At 43.7% G+C, this 24,855-nt stretch overlaps 1 protein-coding gene across 3 annotated transcripts in view; it reads left to right on the top strand.

Annotated features, from left to right (window-relative positions):
• Nucleotides 1–24,855, top strand: part of LOC140191047 (adhesion G protein-coupled receptor E5-like) — a 74,422-nt gene that overhangs the window by 35,475 nt on the left and 14,092 nt on the right. For all 3 annotated transcript variants that reach the window (XM_072248117.1, XM_072248118.1, XM_072248116.1), the window contains 7 exons: nt 10,016–10,159; nt 11,190–11,300; nt 13,245–13,312; nt 18,554–18,728; nt 20,787–20,891; nt 22,625–22,800; nt 23,496–23,660. In XM_072248117.1, the coding sequence (XP_072104218.1) occupies nt 10,016–10,159; nt 11,190–11,300; nt 13,245–13,312; nt 18,554–18,728; nt 20,787–20,891; nt 22,625–22,800; nt 23,496–23,660 (944 nt within the window). The remainder of the gene's footprint in view (nt 1–10,015; nt 10,160–11,189; nt 11,301–13,244; nt 13,313–18,553; nt 18,729–20,786; nt 20,892–22,624; nt 22,801–23,495; nt 23,661–24,855) is intronic.

The raw sequence follows: 24,855 nt of genomic DNA, 5'->3' as shown, positions 1-24,855 counted from the left end.
AGAAACATTCAACTCACTGGACATCAGAGGAAGACTGAGAAAATCCACCTGCAAGCACGTTGCATATTTCAGCCACAAGACGGTGCAACTGGGCAAAAAAGCACTCACCTGTGTGTACAAAGGTCAACAATACAAGATCGAGTTTGAAATAGTACAGCAACATGTTCCAGCAATACTGGGCAAAGCAACATGCACAAAGCTAGGCCTGGTGAAGCGAATTTGTGGTGTTGAAAAAGAAAATGACATACTCAAAGACTTTGATGACTTATTTTCTGGTTTAGGATGTTTATCAGGGAAACACCATATCCAGATTGATCTAACTATTGCACCAGTCGTGTATGCCCCGAGAAAGATTCCAGTAGCTCTCAGGGATCAAGTGGTGGAGGAGTTACACAGAATGGAACAGATGGGTGTCATAACAAGACAAATAGAACCGACCGACTGGGTGAATAGTATGGTGACAGTGGTCATAGAAAAAAAGACGAGGATTTGCATGGATCCACAATATCTCAACCAAGCCATCAAAAGAGAGCACTATCCGCTGCTCACGGTTGAAGAGGTTGTCTCCCGCATGCCTAATGTGAAATACTTTTCAGTATTAGATGCAGATCAAGGTTTCTGGCTGATCAAGCTGGATGAAGAAAGTTCCAAATTATGCACTTTCAACACGCCCATAGGGAGATATCATTTCCTGCGTCTACCCTTTGGGATTTCTTCTGCATCAGAGGTATTCCAGAGATCTGTGGCACAAGTGACTGAAGGCCTGGACGGGGTGGTCAACATCAATGATGATTTGCTGGTATGGGGTGACATAATTGAGGAACATGATCAGAGACTGAGGAAGCTCCTGGAGAGAGCACGTGAGTACAACCTAAAACTGAACAAAAGTAAACGTAAGGTCAGAACTACAGAGGTCAAATACATAGGTCATGTACCCAGCACCAATGGGATAAAACCAGACGATGAAAAGGTCAGAGCTGTGGTACAGCTACCACCACCTGAAGACAAGCAAGAACTATTGAGGTTCATGGGCATGATACAGTATCTTGCCAAATTCATTCCTAACTTATCAGAGGTCAGCGCTCCACTCCGAAAGCTACTAGAGAGCAAGACTGAATGGCATTGGGAAGACGAACAAAAGAAAAGTTTTGACGTATTGAAGCAGTTGGTTACCAATGCACCAGCACTCAAGTTCTATGATGTCAATAAACCGGTGACGATGTCTGTGGATGCCAGTTCAGAGGAAAGAGGAGCTGTTATACAGCAGGATGGGAGGCCTGTGGTGTATGGATCACGAGCACTTACGGACTGTCAATGCCAATGTGCTCAAATCGAGAACGAATTACTCACCATAGTTTATGGGTGTGAGAAGTTCCAGCAATATGTATATGGCAAAGAAATCCAGGTTGAGAGTGATCACAAACCACTTCAGAGCATCTTCAAAAAGCCACTCCACCAAGCTCCTAAGAGGCTGCAAAGGATGCTTCTCAGGCTACAGAGGTACACTCTCACAGTCACCTATAAGCCAGGAAAAGAATTGTACATCGCTGATGCTTTGAGCCATGCTTTCCTCAAAGAGCAAAAGGAAGAGTTGCTAGGAAGAGAGCTGGAGATCAACTGGGTTACACCTCTGCTACCCATCTCTGAGGAGAAGTTGAACATGTTCAGGAAAGCGACTGCAGATGATCCTGAAATGCAAATGCTAAGAGACATTACAATGAATGGATGGCCAACAGAAAGAAAAGATGTTCCAAAGGAAATGCAGAAATACTGGACATTTAAAAAGAAAATCAGCTATGCATCAGGACTAATATTCAAAACGGCAAAACCCATCGTACCAGACCAAATGAGACAGGAAATGCTCAACAGAATTCATGAGTCACACCTGGGGATAGTGAAATGTAAAGAAAGAGCAACGGACATTCTCTATTGGCCAGGCATGTCAACTCAAATAGAGGACATTATGTCTCAGTGTGCTGTCTGTAATGAAAACAAAAACAGCCATCCAAGAGAGCCTCTGCTTCCCCACCCACTACCAGGAAGACCATCGGAGAAGATTGGCACAGATCTCTTTCACTACAGTGGTGCAGAATATCTGCTTTGTGTGGTCTACTATTCAAAATATCCAGAGATCACCAAGTTCAGTGACACATCCAGTCGAGGTGTCATTACCGCAATGAAGTCGACATTCTCGAGACATGGTATTCCAGATATTGTCGTTAGTGACAATAGTCCACAATATGCCAGTGGTGAGTTCAGAGGATTCTCAGAAAGCTGGCAATTTCAACATGTTACTTCCAGTCCAGGGCACGCTCAGTCTAATGGACAAGCAGAGAGAACTGTACAAACTGTCAAGAACATGCTCAAGAAGGCACATAGCAGCAACGGTGACCCTTACATCGCTCTGCTTGAATACTGCAACACACCGATTGAGGGTGAGGGGTTCTCTCCTGCGCAGCTGTTGATGGGACGTTGTCTGAAGTCCAGACTGCCAACATCCACAACTCTACTGACTCCTGAAGGTAATGTTCAAGTACATGACAAGCAAAAGTACAAGCAAATAAAGCAAAAGAGCTACCATGACAGACATACAGTACAGTTGCCAGATCCACATACAGGTGAAAATGTCAGTATACAGAGAGGAGACACTTGGCAACCAGCTGTGGTTGTGAACAGACATCAGCAGCCAAGATCCTTCATAGTTCGCACGCCAGATGGAAGATTCTACAGGAGGAATAGGAAGCATCTGCTGAAGACAGGCGAGAGGGAGTTTCCACGTACAGATGCACAGGACTCTTCCACGTATACAGACATGGAAACAAATGACACCAAGAGTGATGCAGACCTCAAAGACACAGAGGCCACTCGAGAGACTGACACGGATGAAGGACAAGCACAGTCACAGTTGTATCACATATGGTCTGGGAGACAAGTCAAACTTCCAGCTAGATACAGAGACTAGACATACATACAGTCTCACACAGTTTGAGGCAAAATCACACATGTTATAAGTTCCAAGGTGTGAAATAAAAGGTTTATTAGTCTATGTTAGTCAAAGAAGATACACTGCTGTTAGTATTGTAAGATACAATGCAGAATACAGTACAAGAAGGTAAGTTTTTTTAGTTTATGTCATGGTTTTTGCACTGTAAGAAGGGCATACCTAGAGGCATTGTTTTGGTAATTTACAGTGTTGTAAAAAGAAAAAAAAATCTTGAGAAGCGGAATGTAATGTATTGTGTGAGTATTCGTAGCATCAGAGTGCGTATGACGTCAGGACGTAGGGAAGTAAAAATGGAAGTCTGGCGAATAAACGTGGTTGTTCAATCTACAGCGGTGTCCGAGTCACATCAATATTACACTAGTCACAGGCCTCCAGTCACAGAGGCAACCGTCTACTACCATCTCTCCTTCTCCCACAATGCCAATGTAAATGCCAAGCAACTGAACCAACCTCCCAAGTAGGACCTTGTCAAATGCCTTGCCGAAGGCCATGTAGATAACATCCACTAAATCTTCCTTAATTTTTTTATATATAGGCTGATAATTGCACTCTGATAATTTTGCCAAATCTTTTGGCATAATGATGCCCAAATATTTGACGGACTCTGTTTGCCATGCCCAATGATATCTACTTTCAATTTCCCTTGGTGGGCTATAGTTATAATCATATAACCATATAACAATTACAGCACAGAAACAGGCCATTTTGGCCCTTCTAGTCCATGCCGAACTCTTACACTCACCTAGTCCCACCGACCTGCACTCAGCCCATAACCCTCCATTCCTTTCCTGTCCATGTATCTATCCAATTTAATGGATATTAAAATACTAATGGATTTCTATTAACCAATTAAACCAAGTTATATGAAAGTAGTTGGGTTTTATCTATGTTGATCCTGATAATTGGCCAATTTGTTCAAAGGATTGCATCAATTTAGGTAAAGAGTATGTTGATTTCCCTAGATAGATTAAAATGTCATCCGCATAACAGGCCAATTTATGCTCTGTCCCTTTAATAGTAATTCCCCTGATATCTTCATTTTGTCTGATGTATTGAGCTAATGGTTCCAGATATAATGCGAAGAGTAGCGGTGACCATACACAACCCTGTCTCGTGCCCCTTTCTAGGGTAAAACTATTAGATAAATATCTATTGATTTTAATCCTGGCAGTAGGATTGTCGTATAGTGCCTGTATAGTTTTAATAATTGTATCAGGTAGACCAAATCTATGTAAAATTCTGTAAAGAAAATTACAATTAACCAAATCAAATGCCCTTTCAGCATCCACGCTTATCACTATTGCTTCAATTTCATTTTTTTTAAATATGATCCACAATGTGAAGTGTCCTTCATATATTGTCTTGTGTTTGGCATTGTTGTATAAAACCTGTCTGATCATTGTGTATCAGTGTGGGTAGAAATTCTTCTAATTGTTTGGCCATGATGGAGGTAAATATTCTATAATCCACATTAAGAACAGATATTTGTCTAAATGACCCACTTTCCATTTTATCCTTGCCTTCTTTCGGCATAGCTGAAATTATTGCCTCCTTCCAGCTGGGTGGCATTTGTGCCTTTCTCAGGGTCCAGTTCAGTGTGGGGAGTAAAACAGGAATTAACTCACTTCTAAACTCTTTATACCACTCTGCCGTATATCCATCTGATCCTGGTGACTTGCTTAATTTAAGCCTACTAATAGCAGTTTTTAGTTCAGCTTCAGTTATGTCAGCAATCATTGTTCTATTTTGTTCTTCGCTTAAAATGGGTAACTCTACAGAATTCAGGAAGGTGTCAATTTGGGTTATGCTTCCCCCTGGAACTTTGGAATATAGAGTTTCGTAAAACATTTCAAAAGCTTCTTGAATTTCACTTAGCTTATATTTTATCATTTTCGTTCTTGGATCCCTTATTCTATGAATTGTATTTTCTGCTACATTTTTTTTGTTTCCACGCCAGGATTTTCACAGATTTAGATCCACTTTCATAGTGTCTCTGTTTCAGAAACACTAATTTTTTCCAATTTCTTGTGTAGCCAAACTATTAATTTCATTCCTAATTTTTTAAATTTCCTCTAGTGTATCCTGTGCCAAACTCAAATTGTGTTTTTTTCTAGTTCCTTCAGCTTATTTTGTAATTCCTCTAATGTTGTTCCTTATTTTTTTCTGATATGAAGATGTCATTATAATTTTCCCTCTCAAGACAGCCTTCAGAGTATCCCATAGAATGGGAGGTAATTCATTATCATTGAATTCTAAGTAAAGACAAAATTTCTTTTTTAATTTGTTCCTTAAAATAAGGATCATTGAGTAGACTTGAACTTAGTTTCCAAATAGTATTCTTTGATTGTAGGTCAAAATCAACAGATAAATATATAGGTGCATGGTCACTTACATCTATTGTCCCAATTCCACAGGTGATTATTTTGTCCTTATCTTTTCCAAATGTTATGAAATAGTGTATTCTTGTATATATGGAATGGGGGGCAGAATAATGAGTGTAATCCCTTCTGTCGGGGAAAAGGTCCCTCCATATATCAATTAGACCAACATCCTCAAAAAGAATGTTAACTTTCTTATGTAAGGACTTTGTTTCGTAAGTTTTTTCTATTGGAAGAGTCTAACTTTGGTTGTAATTGTAAATTTAAGTCTCCCCCACATATCAAGAGACCTTCTGTTTCCGTTACCGTAATATTAGTAATTTTCTGGAAGAAACTATTATCACTTCCTGGGGGTGCGTATATATTCAATAGAATAACTGAATTTCCATCTAAATGCCCCCTTACCAGAATATATCTGCCCTCCTTATCTCCCATTTCAAATACATTTTCAAAATTTAGCTTACTTGAGATGAGAATAGCAACTCCTCTTCTATGTCCTGATTTATATGAGGAGAAAAACGAATTAGTGAAGCCTATTCTCTTTAATTTTCTATGCTCATTATCACCTAAGTGAGTTTCCTGTAAATATACTACATGGGCTTGTTCTTTTTTTCATTTTTGATAGAATTTTACTGCGCTTGACTGGATTCAACAGCCCATTGACATTAAAAGAAATGAATTTTACTTAGTCCTTAGCCATGTGTATTTATCTGTTAGTATATCATTGAAAATTGCAGAATATAACTTAATCGATTTACTCCCTGAACAAGTAAGAGCCAAGAAATGCGGATAATAAAAAAAAGGTAACGAAGGTGTGATTCCAAGGCTGGCGTCTCTAGATGACCCTGGGTTGGGCTAGAAGAAAAGTCTAGCCGTGGGGGGATAGCTCCTCCTACCTGTGAGTTGAGGGCCCCCACTGCAGTACCTGTAAAAGTAGGTAAAAAAAAAACTATGTCCATTACACAGAAATGATTTCCCTGTGTATTCCTCCCATGTATGTATTCTCATTTAGGTGGGGAAAAAGGAATGAATAAATGAATTTTTAAAAATTGAGTAATATAAAATCCACATTATAATACGTATTTCTCGAGGTAGGTATATCACCGTCTATTTTTGCTTCCGTTTAGTTTATCAGCACTTTTAAAGTTACCCAAACTTTATGGCTCTTCTGGAGGAGGTGAGGGCTGCCCTCGGAGAACTGACAGTCTCTTCCTAATATCCTTCTCTCGTCCTGCTCCCATCCCCTGCTTTCTACAAACCCCATTTACAGACAAGTTGGGATATTTTCCAAAATGCAATAAAAACAAAAATCTGTGATATGTTAATTCATGTGAACCTTTATTTAACTGGCAAAAGTACAAAGAAAAGATTTTCAATAGTCTTACTGACCAACTTAATTGTATTTTGTAAATATACACAAATTTAGAATTTGATGGCTGCAACACACTCAACAAAAGTTGGGACAGAGTTAAAATAAGATTGAAAAGTGCACAGAATATTCAAGTAACACCGGTTTGGAAGACTCCACATTAAGCAGGCTAATTGGTAGCAGGTGAGGTATCTTGACTGGGTGTAAAAGTAGCGTCCATCAAAGGCTCAGTCTTTGCAAGCAAGGATGGGTCGTGGCTCACCCCTTTGTGCCAAAATTCATGAAAGAATTGTTAGTCAGTTCAAAAGGAACATTTCTCAATGCAAGATTGCAGAGAATTTAGGTCTTTTAACATCTACAGTACATAATATTGTGAAAAGATTCAGAGAATTCAAAGACATCCCAGTGCGTAAAGGGCAAGGTCGGAAACCACTGTTAAATACGCGTGATCTTCGAGCCCTCAGGCGGCACTGCCTAAGAAACCGTCATGCTACTGTGACAATTATAGCCACCTGGGCTCGGGAGTACTTCGGAAAACCATTGTCACTCAACACAATCCGTCGCTGCATCCAGAAATGCAACCTGAAATTGTATTACGCAAGGAGGAAGCCATACATCAACTCTATGCAGAAATGCCGGTGAGTTCCCTGGGCCCGAGCTCATCTCAGATGGACCGAAAGACTGTGGAACCGTGTGCTGTGGTCAGATGAGTCCACATTTCAGCTAGTTTTCGGAAAAAATGGGAGTCGAGTTCTCCGTGCCAAAGATGAAAACGACCATCCAAATTGTTATCAGCGAAAGGTGCAAAAGCCAGCATCTGTGATAGTATGGGGGTGCATCAGTGCCCACGGCATGGGTGAGTTGCATGTATGTGAAGGTACCATTGACCCTGAGGCGTATATTAGGATTTTAGAGAGACATATGTTGCCATCAAGGCGACGTCTCTTCCCGGGACATCCATGCTTATTTCAGCAGGACAATGCCAGAGCACATTCTGCACGGGCTACAACAGCATGGCTTTGTAGAGACAGAGTGCGTATGCTTGACTGGCCTGCTGCCAGTCCAGATCTATCTCCTATTGAAAATGTATGGCACATCATGAAGAGGAGAATCAGACAACGGAGACCACGGACTGTTGAGCAGCTGAAGTCTAATATCAAGCAAGAATGGACAAAATTTCCAATTGCAAATCTACTACAATTAGTATCCTCAGTTCCAGAATGATTAAAAAGTGTTATTAAAAGGAAAGGTGATGTAACACAATGGTAAATATGCCTCTGTCCCAATTTTTGTTGAGTGTGTTGCAGCCATCAAATTCTAAATTTGTGTATGTTTACAAAATACAATTAAGTTGGTCAGTAAAACTATTGAAAATCTTTTCTTTGTATTTCTGTCAGTTAAATAAAGGTTCACGTGAATTAACATATCACAGATTTTTGTTTTTATTGCATTTTGGAAAATATCCCAACTTTTCTGGAAATGGGGTTTGTAGGTTCTCTTACTATTTCCCAAGCAAATCGGGATAACTGCTCAGCCAGACTTTCCCTTGGTTTGACCACGCTAATGGGCAGTCCTTGTTGTACATGTCTGTAGTCGCCTCTTCCACCATCTGGTATAGTCGTATCCCTTCTTGGTAAAATGCCCTCAGTTTAGCAGGGTACGGGGTTTGGAATTTAATCTTTTCTTGCTTTAATATTTGTTTCGCTTCGGAATACTCCTTCCTTTTCTGTAGAACCGCCGGGGGGGTAATCATGATCAAAGTATATTAACTTCCCATTCCAAAAAACCCTCTTCTTACCCCAGGCCCTTGGTAGAATCTCCGCCTTGCTCTTGAATGGAAGGAATCTAAGTACTATTGAGCGTGGTTTACTTTCTCTGTCTCCGTGAGGCTGCGGGATGAGCGAACGATGCGCCCTCTCAATTTCAATCTCCATAGTCTGGGGAATCTCCAGCGCTTCCCGCACCAGCTTTTCTGCAAAGTCCATCATCGATTATCCCTCCGCTCCTTCGGGAACATTATAAATCCTGACATTTTTCCGTCGTGATCTTCCCTCCTGGTCAAGCAATTTACTTTCCTGTTGATTTAATACTTTTATCGTCTTACTTAGTATCTGTTCCACATTTTGCACGCGATCTTCCACCTTCTCAATTCGAGTCTCTGCCACCGCTATTTTCTGATTGACATTGGCGAGCTCTGACTTTATATCATTGAGTTGTTGTTTTATATCCTGTTGGACTTCCCTTATCTCTTCCAGAATCCTTATCATAATTGCCACTTCACCTGCACGAGGACCCGCATCAGCCTCGCCGCCACGCGCACGTGTAGGAGAGCCGCACACTGCACCTCTCTCTTCCATAGGCTCTGCAGTGGTGCTTTTTTCATCTCCATTCTTTCTCCCCATTCTTGCCCCCCTTATCAATTCAGATATTTTCGAAAGATCTTGTAGTTGATGGATTAACGGGGCAAAATATGTGTTTTTCCAGAGGAGCTGTTGATTTAAGCTGCCATTCTGAACGATGACATCACCAGATTTGACTTACCTTTTCTATTTCTTGTTGTAACCTGTGGTCCACCTCCCAGCCACTGTTGGGAGGCCGGTATATAACTGCCATCAGCGTCCTTTTACCCTTGCAGTTTCTGAACTCAACCCACAAGGATTCAACATCTTCCGATCCTATGTCACATCTTTCTACTGATTTGGTGCCATTCTTTACCAGTAGAGCCACACCACCCCCTATGCCTACTTTCCTATCCCTCCGATACAATGTGTAAATATCTCTGCTAGGGCTCCCCCAATTTCTGCACTTGCCTCCCACAGGGCCCAAGAGAACACCTTGTCGGGCTCTGGGGATTTATCCACCCTAATTTGCCTCAACACAGCAAATATCTCCTCATCTGTACTCTGCATAGTGTTAATGACCTTGCTGCCACTTCGCCTCACTTCTAAAGACTCTGTGTTCAATACAGATGCAAAAAATTCATTTAAGATCTCTCCCCATCTCTTTTGGCTCCATGCGTAGATTACCATTCTGAGGGATTGGATTAATGTCAGTTACATTGAACAGGTTGTGAGAATTAGCTTTCTAATCTCTTCCCAAACCTAAAGTCCTCTAAAGCTACAGGCAGGCAATAAAGTGCAAGATCATAAGTAGATTTTGAGTTTGAGAGTCCATCTTATCATACTAGGGAACCATTAAGTAGTCCAATAATAGCTGGGTAGAAGTTGTCAGCAACCAATGATTGTTCACCATTGTATGTTTCAGAATCTGATGCTTGTCGTTCACACACATGTCCTTATGGCTCAGACTGTGTGGCCAATCGCAGCGGGTATGCCTGTCACTGCAAGAAAGGGTTTAAACTGTGCCTGGAGATACAGAACTGTACAACTGGGCGTCCCTACTGCAAAGGTAAATTTTCTCTATTTCAGTAACTTCACTGCTTATCCCGGTATCCACCAGCATCCATGTTATGTTTCATTGGCAAGCAGTGTGTCTTGGTTACCTGGAGAAGATTACGGTAATTAGACTGGATCACAGGCCTCATTGTTCCCATGTTCCTCTATGTGTGGTGAAAACAAAACAAAGTTCTAACAATGCTAGAAATTTTCAGCAAGTTGAGCAGCATCTGCAGAGGGAGAAATAGTCAGTTTTTCACGTCAGTGACACAGGTGCTAGGTTATTGACCTGGGAGATTGACTTTGTTCATCCTCCACAGATGCTGCCTAACTTGCTGAGAGTTTGATTGTTTTCAGTGTTAATTATTGATTTCCATCATACTGATTGTAGTCCATTGTATATACTTCATCATTCCATGAAGCCTCAGGCTGTATGGCTGCAAGGGGTCAGAAGCTCAGTCTCAGGCAGATGAGATGGTTGAGTTATAGCTGGTGTTATCAGTAACAATATTGATGTGTGAACTCCTATATCAACATGATTGTTGGGAAGCTTAACTTTGGTTAATTGTTTGAATCTGGAGCAAATTTCAGATTAGCAAGACTTTGAGATTGTTGTGAAAACCTGACTAATTCACTTTTTTCCACTGGGGAAAGAAAGCAGCTACCTCTCTTAACAGTATCTCTAGAGTATACGAACGTGATTCTATTCCCTCAGAGTCTGGGAGGGGTTGGCTCAGTGTCCGGGTCAGGCAGCTGGGTGTGTGGCTGAAGGCTCCTCTTCATCTTTCCCTACATACTCCCTGATTCCGTCCCTGGCTGTCTGCATTCTAGGCCCCTGTCAACCAGTGAAGCCGGTTTAGAGACTGCAGCTTCATTAGAGAGCTGATGCAATCTGCTGCCCTACCGATGAATCAGTGAGGTCAGGTCTCAGACCTCGGGCCCACTGTCTCTGGGTCAAACATCCTCCTTGTCATCTAACACACAACCTGAGCCAGTGAAGAACTAAACTGAAAGTTTACGTTAATATTTCAATTTATTCCCAGACGTTGATGAGTGCAAATTAAAGAAAATGAAATGTAACAAGAGAGAAAGCTGCTTAAATACGATCGGAAACTACTGCTGTCTGACCGGAGGAGGTCACTCCAATTGTACAGGTGAGGAGTGACGGGCATTGTACTTTACACAAAGCAGACATACATTAGTTTAAAATATTCTGAATGTTTGAAAGTAAAATTACTCTCTGAACAAATACTTTAAATCTAAGATTCCATTAGTTTCAACAGGGTCCTGCTGAAGGGTCTCAGCCTGAAATGTCGACTGTACTCTTTTCCATAGATGCTGCCTAGCCTGCTGAGTTCCTCCAGCATTTTGTGTCTGGCCAGTCTGTTTATTGTTTTCTGAACTCTGGCATGAAACACAAGGGAGAGGAATTCGGAACAAACAGACCTCAAGATCAAATGGCCAAAGGCTGGGATAATGAGTAAGGGAGATATTCCCAATCTGCCTGGTTCCTCATCCCTATTGACTGGGTCAAAGTCTGGGTTTATTCCAGCCCTTCACAGTGGCAGCTTAGGACACAATTCATTTCACATTCTGAGTCAGGACTCGATCTCCCGACAACGAGTTCCTCCAGGACCTTAGACTGGAACAGAATATTCCTCAGCACAAAATACTCTGCAGATGCTGGGGTCAAAGCAACACTCACAACACGCTAGAGGAACTCGGCAGGTCGGGCAGCATCCGTGGAAACAATCAGTCGACGTTTCGGGCCGGAACCCTTCGTCAGGACTGTAGGGGGAAGGGGCAGAGGCCCTATAAAGAAGGTGGGGGAGGGTGGGGAGGAGAAGGCTGGTCAGTTCCAGGTGAAAAACCAGTAAGGGGAAAGATAAAGGGGTGGGGGAGGGGAAGCAGGGAGGTGATAGGCAGGAAAGGTGAAGAAAGAATACGGGAAAGAATACGGGAAAACACAATGGGTAGTAGGTGCTGGACAAAATGGTCCCCCAATCTGCATCGGGTCTCACCGATGTAGAGGAGGCCGCACCAGGAGCACCGGGAGCTCCGGATGACCCCAACAGACTCACAAGTGAAGTGTTGCCTCACTTGGAAGTACTGTTTGGGGCCCTGAATGGTGGCAAGAGAGGAGGTGTAGGGACAGATGTAGCACTTGCGCTTACAGGGATAAGTGCCAGGTGGGAGATCCATGGGGAGGGACATTTGGACCAGGGAGTCGCGGAGGGACCGATCCCTGCAGAAGGCGGAGAGAGGTGGAGAGGGAAAGATGTGCTTAGTGGTGGGGTCCTGTTGAAGGTGGCGGAAGTTGCGGAGGATAATGTGTTGGATATTCCTGTTCCTCGGACGCCCACTACCTGTCTCCAACTTTCCACCAACGGGAACTCTGGAGTGCTTCCTAGTGAGGACCTATCCAGAGTCCTCACTTCAATGCCAAGCTCCACCCACACTTATCTCCACCCACACCAATCTCCACCAACACTAATTACCTCCCACACCAATCCTCATCCACACCAATCCCCTCCCACCCAAATCCCCTCCCACACCAACCCCACCCACACTCATCCCCAGCCACACCAATCCTCACCCACAGTAATCCCCTCCCACACCAATCTCCACCTACACCAAACTCCACCTACGCCAATCACCACCCACACTAATCCCCAGCCACACCAATCCCCTCCCAGACCAATTTCCACCCACACTAATCCTCACTGACACTTGCCCAGCTGTGGGCATTGATTGCAGTTCAGGTACCTCCCCACATAGAGGGGAACTGCATCGGCTTCCAGGACACAGCTTCCCTGCGGTCTACCTTTTTTTCTCTCATTCTAAATGTCGTACACTGTGACCAGAGTTTACTGACATGCCTCTCAGCTGCCCCATGATTAACATGTACCAACTGTGCCCAATGCTGTTAATGGAAGAACAGAGATGGATCAGTCCCAGGAAATTCATTACAAAAGGTCCAGTCTTCACTAAGGAAACCTGTGACAATGTGTGGTTGAGAACATCACTACTGGTGGAATGTATTGTGGAAATTGCTGGAGCACAACCTGTAACACTAACCGATGGCTTGCTCATCACAGATTGTGAACAATCCTGCTTTATGAACCGGACAAGAAGTGATAAAAATTCCACAGAATCTGACCAAGTGGTAAGTGTCTCAGGCAAATAAACAAAGAATTTGCATTTTATAGTCCCTAAAATAATTTCCAGATGCTTGAATGCTTTGAAGGTTTTGGAACTATAGTCACAGCAGTCACAGTTAAAGTTTGTACTTAGCAAGATCCCACAAATACCAGTAGGGTGTACCAGCTAATACACATCTGGACAATGCAGTGTCTGTTTGGAGACACTGTAGACTGTCAATACTAAAATCTAGAGCAAATCACAACTTACTGGAGAAACACAACGGTTTGAGCAGCATCTGAGGGTGAGAAGAATTGTCAATGTCAAGACCCTGCATCAGGGCTGAGAGTGGAGAGGGGAGATGTCTGGTCTTAAGAGGGGAGGGTGAAGGATGTGACTGGAGCCAGTAGGAGATGGGTGGACTGAGGAGAGGCATATGGAAGCAGGTGGGAGGAGGAGAGGATGAAGGAGAATACAGAGGCTGGGATGTCATTGTTTGTCTCTACAGCATCCAACCTCATTGCCACACCTCGACCTAAAACATTGATTGTTTATTTCCCTCCAAAGATGCTGCCTAACCTGTTGAGTTCTTCCAGCATTTTGTGAGTGTTGCTCTAGATTACCAGCATCTGCATAATCTCTTGTGTTTAGAAAAACGTTCCCTTTGCCCCAGCAACACCTCCCTCTCTACACTAATCCCACTTACTTGGACAGTTTCTATCTAAGCTCCTGTCTAAGTGCCTTCTAAACATAAATATAGTCTATTTGCCTCCAGTACCTCTACTGACATTTCATTCCACATATTCACTACCTACCAAGTGAAACATTTACCCCTCAGGTCCACATTAAATGTCTCCCCTGTCATTCTAAATCTGTGCCTCTGGTTCTAAGACCTCCCTGGGAAAACGGTCCTGTATATCTATGCCTATCATAACTTTATAAATCTCAACAAAGTCACCCCTCAGCCCTCTACATTCCAGTGAGATCAAACCCAGCCTCTCCAACCTCTCACAACCACAGCCCTCCATCTCAGGCCACATATCTTCTAAACTTTGTCTATTGTTACCACATCCCTCCTGTACTCTGGTGACCAGACTGAACACAATGTTTCAAGTGAAGTCTAACCAATGCTCTGTACATCTATAGCGTGATGTCCCAGACTGTTACCACTATTTTATTATTTCCTGTCAGTCATGTTAGGTACAGACACTCCTGTGCCGAGCGTCACTTTATGGATATACAATCAATCTATGTATATAAGTTGATTTTTATTAATGTTCTGTTCTTTGTCTTATTGCATTTTTTTAGAACCATAGAAACTACAGCACAGAAACAGGCCTTTTGGCCATTCTTGGCTGTGCCGAACCATTTTCTGCCTAATCCCACTGACCTGCACATGGACCATATCCCTCGGTACACCTCCCATCCATGTATCTGTCCAATTTGTTCTTAAATGTTAAAAAAGAACCCGCATTTACCACCTCGTCTGGCAGCTCATTCCATACTCCCACCACTCTCTGTGTGAAAAAGCCCCCCGCTAATGTTCCCTTTAAACTTTTCCCCCCTCACCCTTAACCTATGTCCTCTGGTTTTTTTCTCCCCTTGCCTCAGTGGAAAAAGCCTGCTTGCATTCACTCCATCAATACCCATCATAATTTTATATACCTCTGTCAAATCTCCCCTCATTCTTCTATGCTCCAGGGAATAAAGTCCTAAACTATTCAACCTTTCTCTGTAACTGAGTTTCTTAAGTCCCGGCAACATCCTTGTAAACCTTCTCTGCACTCTTTCAACCTTATTTATATCCTTCCTGTAATTTGGTGACCAAAACCGAACACAATACTCCAGATTCGGCCTCACCAATGCCTTATACAACCTCTTCATAACATTCCAGCTCTTATACTCAATACTTTGATTAATAAAGGCCAATGTACTAAAAGCTCTCTTTACGACCCTATCTACCTGTGACGCCACTTTTCGGGAATTTTGTATCTGTATTCCCAGATCCCTCTATTCTACTGCACTCCTCAGTGCCTTACCATTAACCCTGTATGTTCTACCTTAGTTTGTCCTTCCAACATGCAATACCTCACACTTGTCTGTATTAAACTCCATCTGCCATTTTTCAGCCCATTTTTCCAGCTGGTCCAAGTCCCTCTGCAGGCTTTGAAAACCTTCCTCACTGTCTACTACACCTCCAATCTTTGTATCATCAGCAAATTTGCTGATCCAATTTACCACATTATCATCCAGATCATTGATATAGATGACAAATAACAATGGACCCAGCACTGATCCCTGTGGCACACCACTAGTCACAGGCCTCCACTCGGAGAAGCAATTCTCTACTACCACTCTTTGGCTTCTTCCATTGAGCCAATGTCTAATCCAATTTACCACCTCTCCATGTATACCTAGCGACTGAATTTTCCTAACTAACCTCCCATGCTGGACCTTGTCAAAGGCCTTACCGAAGTCCATGTAGACAATATCCACTGCCTTCCCTTCATCCACTTTCCTGGTAACCTCCTCGAAAAACTCCAATAGATTGGTCAAACATGACCTACCACGCACAAAACCATGTTGACTCTCCCTAATAAGTCCCTGTCTATCCAAATGCTTGTAGATTCTGTCTCTTAGTACTCCCTCCAATAACTTACCTACTACCGACGTTAAACTTACTGGTCTATAATTTCCCGGATTACTTTTTGATCCTTTTTTAAACAACGGAACAACATGAGCCATTCTCCAATCCTCCGGCACCTCACCTGTAGACAGCGACATTTTAAATATTTTTGCCAGGGCCCCTGCAATTTCAACACTAGTCTCCTTCAAGGTCTGAGGGAACACCCTGTCAGGTCCCGGGGATTTATCCACTTTAATTTTCCTCAAGACAGCAAGGACCTCCTCCTTTTCAATCTGTACAGTTTCCATGATCTCACTACTTGTTTCCCTTAATTCCATAGACTTCATGCCAGTTTCCTTAGTAAATACAGATGCAAAAAACCTATTTAAGATCTCCCCCATTTCCTTTAGTTCTGCACATAGCTGACCACTCTGATCTTCAAGAGGACCAATTTTATCCCTTACAATCCTTTTGCTCTTAATATACCTGTAAAAGCTCTTTGGATTATCCTTCACTTTGACTGCCAAGGCAACCTCATGTCTTCTTTTAGCCCTCCTGATTTCTTTCTTAAGTATTTTCTTGCACTTCTTATACTCCTCAAGCACCTTATTTACTCCCTGCTTCCTATACATGCCATACAACTCCCTCTTCTTCTTTATCAGAGTTGCAATATCCCTTGAGAACCAAGGTTCCTTATTCCTATTCACTTTGCCTTTAATCCTCACAGGAACATACAAATTCTGCGCTCTCAAAATTTCTCCTTTGAAGGCTTCCCACCTACCAATCACATCCTTGCCAGGGAACAACCTGTCCCAATCCACGCTTTCTAGATCCTTTCTCATTTCTTCAAATTTGGTCTTCTTCCAGTTAAGAACCTCAACCCTAGGACCAGATCTATCCTTGTCCATGATCAAGTTGAAACTAATGGTGTTATGATCACTGGAACCAAAGTGCTCCCCTACACAGACTTCTGTCATTTGTCCTAACTCGTTTCCTAACAGGAGATCCAATATTGCATCCCTTCTAGTTGGTCCCTCTATATATTGATTTAGAAAACCTTCCTGAACACATTTTACAAACTCTAAACCATCTAGTATGGGAGACCCAATCAAGATATGGAAAATTAAAATCCACTACCACCACAACTTTATGTTTCCTACAGTTGCCTGCTATCTCTCTGCAGATTTGCTCTTTCAATTCTCGTTGACTATTGGGTGGTCTGTAATACAATCCCACTAATGTGGCCATACCTTTCCTGTTTCTCAGCTCCACCCACAAGGACTCAGTAGACAAGTCCTCTAATCTGTCCTGTCTGAGCACCGCTGTAATATTTTCCCTAACAAGCAGTGCCACTCCCCCACCTTTCATTCCTCTGCCTCAAAATCATCTGAAACATCGGAACCCTGGAATATTAAGTTGCCAGTCCTGCCCCTCCTGTAGCCAAGTTTCACTAATTGCTACAACGTCATAATTCCACGTGTCAATCCATACCCTCAACTCATCCGCCTTCCCCGCAATACTCCTAGCATTGAAATATATACACCTCAGGAGATTTTTACCACCACTCACAACCTTTCTATTAGTGGATTTGCTTGAACTTTTAACATCATTTATTTTCACCCCAGCCACACTGTCAGCTCTGGCACTCTGGTTCCCATCCCCCTGCAAATCTAGTTTAAAGCCCCCGCAATAGCACTAACAAACCTCCCTGAAAGGATATTGGTCCCCCTGTAGTTCAAGTGTAACCCGTCTCTCTTGTACAGGTCCCACCTGCCCCAGAAGAGGTCCCAATGATCCTGAAATCTGAAACCCTGCTCCCTACACCAGTTCCTCAGCCACTTGTTCATTCTCTAGAACATCCTATTCCTACCCTCACTGGCATGTAGCACAGGTACCAATCCTGAGATTACCACCCTCGAGGTCCTGCTTTTCAACTTCCTACCAAGTTCTCTATACTCAGTCACTTTGTGCTGCATCAGATTCAGAGTCACAATTATTTTGTTCTCCTTTACACTTGTATACTAGAAATGACATTAAACAACCTTGAATTTTGAATCTTAACTCACCATTACCCACTAGTGTTGTAGGAGATCTATTCCAAATCCACTCTGGGTTTTATGAGATTTTGATTGGAACAATACCTCCGGTTTAATGACAAGTGCATCTTAAAAAATTCCTTTTTAAAGATTTTTTAAGAATTCAATGTTTTGAATTAGGAAGATTGAATAAGGAACAATTATGAAACATTCACAAAGGACCATTTGAAAAGTTGTAAGGCAGAGTTCATGGGCACACAGTTTATGCACGGTGTGACCCCACAGTCTAAGATGTGAAAATGATTAGACAATCTGCTTTGCTGATTTTGGGCTTGGGCAGGAATCCAGGAAGAGTCACACTTCAAAACTACTTCAGTCATTTTGGGCATTGTGTGGTTGTGTGAGAAACTGCTTCCCGGGGAACTATTGATGTGTTGGTTTGGGAAATCCAAACCTGGGAGTATTGATAAAAAAGCTCAGTCACCACATTTGTAATAGTCCATAAAGACAACCAACTCAGTGCATCTGACATTTTATTGAGTGACAGATGCCAGCGTAGTCAGGAAGTTTAAAACAACCACCTGTTTCCTCAATCTGGTTACAGTGTATTAGTGCGTGTGAAATACAGACTCTCTACCTGAGGGTGTCCACAGTCGGAAGTCGACCGGCCCAGCTCAGGAACGTATTCCAGCTGCTGGACAAGACGGAAAGCATGATGATGTCTTTGGTTGAAGCTCCATCAAATCAACATGAAGAGCATCAGTCAATGGAAGCATTTGGTAAAGTGTTAATGAATCACAAATCCCACTGTCTGTACAAGTGACATGAGCCTGAACTCCTTCACCATGCTCAGACAACCTCACTGGCTAGTGATCCCACTTGGCTCCACTGGGCTCTGAGACCAGATGGACAGGAATCTCACTCACTGTGTGTTTTCTTCTCCAGCAGGTATCAGTAACCCAAAACACTCGCAATAACAGCCACACGCACAAAACGCTGGAGGAACTCAGCAGGTCAGGCAGCATCTATGGAGAGGAATAAACAGCATTTAGGGCTGAGACACTTCATAAGGACTGGAAATGAAGGGGGCAGAAGCCAGAATAAGAAAGTGGGGGGAGGGGAAGGCAGATGATAGGTGAGACCAGGTGAGGAAGAAGATGGGTGACTGGAGTGGGGGATGAAGTGAGAAGCTGGGAGATAATTGCTGGAAGAGGTGAAGCTCTGAAGAAGAAAGAATCTGATAGAAGAGGATAGACGAAGGGAAGGAGGGGGAGAACCAGAGACAAAAGAAAGACAGGTGAGGAGAAGAGAAGAGTAAACAAACAGGGAGACAGAATGTGAAATGGAAAAAGAAAGAAGGAAAAAGAGGGAGAAATAACCAGAAGTTAGAGAAATTGATGTTTGTACCTTCAGGTTGGAGGCTACCCAGACAGAATATGAGGTGACTTCATCAACCTGAGAGTGGCTTCAGCATGACAGATAGTGGTATCTCCCATAAACTAGTGAGTCCAGTCTCCAACCACAGTCAAATTATATCTGTCTCTGTAAGATGGACAGAAGACTGAACAGAGATGTAAAGGGATGTCTTATTTCACACTTCACACCAATTTGAAGTAAACACATTAGTTTCAATATTCATGACCTGTATCAGTGATTGAGCAGAAGGGACCAACAGTAAGTCCCAAGCTGGCTGAAGGTGTGGAACTAAGTGAGGATATGAATGTGAAGGTGGGTCTTCCTGTAACCCTCTCTCTCCTAATCTCCAGTGAATACAAGGCTGGTGTGTCTGATCCTTCCTCAGAAATCAACCACCCCATCCAGCTACTGTATAATCAGTACATATACAGTGACATTGTACTAATGCCCTTCCTTAAGGAAGGGGACCCTGTCAAGTTTAAGTTTAATTGTCATTCAATTACACACATGTATACAGCTAAACGAAACAGTGGTTTTAGGAGCGCAGATGCAAAGCACAGCACAGAGAGTCACATGTAGCACATATAATTACAATAGCACATACAGACACAAAAATAATATTAGCACAGTTCCTGAATATTGATGGTGCAAGGGGTGTTATCCTGGAGCCATGTTTCTGCAAGTACAAACACATGGCAATTCCTCATCTCATGGTGGGTCGGCCACAGATGAAGGCAATCCTGCTTGTCTCCCACAGAGCAAACACTGGAGACCAACACCAATGGGAGAGCCAACCCGCAGGGGCCAGCCCCCAATTTGGCACAGATTCCAACTCATTTGCTGCTGTCCTCTCCCTCACCGTCTCCAGCGCCTCCTCCCCTGGGTAACTGTAACGGCATGAGGGACAACCTCAGGCCATGCAGCTCCCCCGCCAATGAATCAGACTTGCAGTATTTTGTATTTCCAATGTCCAACATGGTCTTGCAATCAGAAGAAGAATGCTTAAGACACACATTTGCACTGTTGACCCGACCAAGGCATAACCCCTCAGCTCGACGATCTGAGGGTTGGTCATCACCCAGAAACATCACTCTGTTCCTGTCACCTGATCTGGTGAAATCCCTGTTTTATCTCAGACTTGCAGCATTTACAGACTTTCTGTCCCATTTCCTTCTTTCCATTACTGTGAGCTGGGAAGTTGTGTCCCCGAGACTGTGCGACCCTGTGTGACTCTAGGCTCACAGGGACACACTCTGAGCTAAAACTGTTGGTGGTCACAGTGTGACATCTGATGTCATGGCAGGAACTCTGATGTAAGTGGCAACTTGAAGAAAGAGAGAAGAACTTTATTAACTAAGCAGTTAATAAACGTTAACTTTATTATTCTACAGTAGTAACTGTACCAAATCTTCATTTTGTAGAAATTGGAATAAAGCGACAAGCCAATGCCTCTGATCCATTGATGATATCGGTACTGGGACACACCGTTGATATTGACCCAGCCATTCTGAAGGAAGTGACCCCTGGTAAAGTGTGACACTAACAGTTTCAGTGGGTGACTTGTAGATTATCAGGGGGGCTCTTCTGGTAGTGAAAATAAACTCATTTAGATAGAAATTTATGCTGGACTCTGTATAATTTATGAAGGGTTTTGTGGAAATACCCTGGCCCCAGACTAGTGGGCAGAAGGCTTTGGAATCTCTCAGCAAAAGTGTTCCTCCCCTGGTTCTGCCCTACAAGCTTTCCCATTACATGTAGGAGGCCAGGCAGCATACAGCCCCTCTAGTTCACCCAGTGTACGGACCTCTGATTGACCAGTGTGGGGACCTCTGATTGACCAGTGTGGGGACCTCTGATTGACCAGTGTACAGATCTCTGATTGACCAGCGTACGGACCTCTGATTGACCAGTGTGGGGACTTCTGAATAAACAGTGTGGGGACCTCTGATTGACCAGTGTACGGACCTCTGATTGACCAGTGTGGGGACCTCTGAATGACCAGTGTGGGGACCTCTGACTGACTACTGTGGGGACCTCTGAGTGACCAGTGTGGGGACCTCTGATTGACCAGTGTACGGACCTCTGATTGACCAGTGTGGGGACCTCTGATTGACCAGTGTACGGACCTCTGATTGACCAGTGTGGGGACCTCTGATTGACCAGTGTGGGGACCTCTGAATAACCAGTGTACGTACCTCTGATTGACCAGTGTGGGGACCTCTGACTGACCAGTGTATGGAACTCTGATTGACCAGTGTGGGGACCTCTGATTGACCAGTGTGGGGACCTCTGAATAACCAGTGTACGTACCTCTGATTGACCACTGTGGGGACCTCTGATTGACCAGTGTATGGAACTCTGATTGACCAGTGTGGGGACCTCTGACTGACCAGTGTATGGAACTCTGATTGACCAGTGTACGGACCTCTGATTGACCAGTGTGGGGACCTCTGAATAACCGGTGTACGGACCTCTGATTGACCAGTGTGGGGAACACTGATTCATCACTGCCGGCTGCCCAAGTAAATGGAGACAAAAGCTGGTGATATTCCCTGCCACTCCCCATCTCCAAATTCCAAACTAAATCTTGCTCCCTTTCATTTCCATTGACCATGATGAACCTCTCCCAGTTTCAGCCAGAAGCCAGCTGCACCCACTATGGTTGGCTGATGGACCCCCCTCAAAGGTCATGGGTGGTCAGAAGACCCTGGGATCTCAGCCCAAAGCAGTTAAACTCCTGCACTAAAACCCAGAGACCTGGATGAGACCTGGAGACTGGGGTTCAAATCCCACCCTGGCACTTTGGGAATTAAACAGTTCAGGAATATAAAAGAGAAATACAAGGACAAGTAGCAAGTATGTGGTGGTCAGCATGGGCTCAATGGGCTGAAGAGACTGTCTGTGGTATGTGACTCTGTGAATGAAGATGACCACAAAACTACTAAATTGTGTCTCGGGGGGTGGGAAGGGATTGATATCTGCTCTATCCCATTCCATCCTTTCTGTGTGTGACTCCAGCCGCACAGGACTGGTGTTCAGGTGCATCTGGGACAGTGCAGGAAGTGTGAGATCTGCTGTCCCACTTTGTGGGAGTGAAGGGACTAAACAGAACTTGGTGAGGTGAGGTCTGGGCTAACATCTCTCTCTCTGTCTCTCTCTGTCTCTGTCTCTCTCCCCCTCTCTCTCTCCCCCCCTCTCTCCACCTCCCTCTCTCCCCTCCTCTCTCCCCCCTCTCTCATTTCTCCCCACCCCCCTCTAGGAAGGGTGCCTACTGCTGGTCTGATTGTCCACAAGGACCTGAATGCATTTCTGGACAACAACAATGGGACCGGTCCTGGATCGAAGCTGAGCTCCATGGTGGTAACCATGGTGATTGGCAACAGGAAGAACAGTTCCCTCATCCAGCCCCTGATCTTCACCTTCCCCCACAATGAGGTGAGTGCATCTCACTCCAGTCCTTCTCCTGCTTCATCCCCTGCAGCAGGCAGCAGCAAGCAGGGACAGAGAGCTTACCCCAGCAGGGAGTAGTCTAGTGAGATCTTGTCCAAATGATGTGGACTGGTTCAGGCAGCTCAGAGTGGCTTCTCTTCAAAGGATCCAGTGTGATGAGGCTGGGTTCCTGTCAGGGAGTGGGTGAGATCGGCATTCCCTGCACACACACTCTGGACACCCAATCCCATTGGCAACGCTACCTGCCAAAGAGAGCCACACTAAGGATAATAGGATGAACTCCTGACCTCCCAACACAAGCAAAATGCTGGAGGAACTCAGCAGGTCAGGCAGCATCTGTGGAGCAAAATGAACAATTAACTCAGTGCCCAAATGAAGGGTCTCAGCCCAAAATATTGACTGCTCATTTCCCTCCACAGATGCTGCCTCTCAATCTGAGTACCAAATTGCAGGCTTCTTTCTCTGGACCACCTCCCTATCCGTTTGAGGAAGCTCCTAGGAATTCACCTGACAGAACCCTTGGAATCCAAGGGAAATGGGAAATGAGAGCGTGCTCATTTGGGACACAATATCAGCAGAACTTAGTGGGATTTTTTACTTAGGATAAAAACACCACCAAGTCCTCACGGGATACCAAATAATGGAAATCATTGTTAATGGGTTTTCTTCACTCCCTACAGGAAAACAAGGATGATTTTATAATAACCTGTGTCTATTGGGATCCCACTTCATCATCAGAAAACTTCTGGTCTCCTGAGGGCTGTGAGCTGGTGGAATACAACAGCACACATACCGTCTGCAAAGCCCATCACCTATCCAGCTTTGCCGTGCTAATGGCTCTAAAGGTAGGAATGTGGGACCTCAGCCAGCAAAGCTGGTCAGTGGAGGCACAAGCAGGAAGCATTGGTGATGATCAGGCAGGGAACGTCAGTGTCGGTCAGTGGAGGTACAGGTAGTGAGTGTCGGTGATGGTCACGGAGTTACAGGCAGCAACTTTGGTGATGGTCAGTGGAGGTACAAGCAGCGAGCATTGATGGATGCTCAGTGACTGTGGAGTGAGAGCAGAGAGGGGAAAGAGTGTGAGTGAGAAAACAAAACAGAAATGGTCAAATAATGGTTCATTGTTTTCTTGACAATTGCAGGCATGTCTCCCATCCCAACCTTAGGTCAGTCAGGTCACTCAATAGTGTATCATCTGTAGGATTGGAATACAACCAGTTTATTATACAAAAATATCCCACGAAGACCAGTGTGAGGATGATCAAATCCCCGATAGCCAGTTGTCCTGTGCCTGAGGGAGAACTCACCTGGTCCAAATAGATAAAGATCCAGTCAGATATTCATGAGCTGTCGGGAAGTGAAGTTTAATGTCCATGAATTCCTTTTGGATGGGTTCATTCCACAGACAATTTGAACCAGATTCCGAAATCTGTTTCACCTGATACCATCAAAGGCTACAGCAATGTGGCTGTCAGGGGTCAGTTACCAGACTGAGAAGCAAGTTCTTCCTTCAAGGAGAATGAATCGGGGATTGTTTATATCAGATGTTCCAGTCCTGCTCCTTTGAGTGAATTCCAGGACTTTTGGACTTAGAACATAGAACATACAACAGTATGTGGGCCCGTCGGCCCACAATATTGTACCTACCTTTTTTTTACCAAATCTAAGATCAATATAACTCCTCCCTCCCACATAGACTCCAATTTTCTTTCATCCACGTGCCTGTCTTAGAATTTTCTTTATATATTCTTAATGTATCTACCTCTACCACCATCCCCGAAGTGCGTTCCACACACTCACACCTCTCTGTGTAAAAAACCTACTCTGACGTTCATAGTCATAGTCATAGTCATACTTTATTGATCCCGAGGGAAATTTGGTTTCGTTACAGTTGCACCAACCAAGAACAGAATATAAATATAGCAATATAAAACAATAAATAATTAAATAATAATATGTAAATTATGCCAGGAAATAAGTCCAGGACCAGCCTATTGGCTCAGGGTGTCTGACCCTCCAGGAGAGGAGTTGTAAAGTTTG

This window comes from Mobula birostris, chromosome 32 (assembly GCF_030028105.1).
Source record: "Mobula birostris isolate sMobBir1 chromosome 32, sMobBir1.hap1, whole genome shotgun sequence".
In the NCBI taxonomy this organism is placed as follows: domain Eukaryota; kingdom Metazoa; phylum Chordata; class Chondrichthyes; order Myliobatiformes; family Myliobatidae; genus Mobula; species Mobula birostris.
This window is presented reverse-complemented; position numbering and strand designations above follow the sequence as displayed.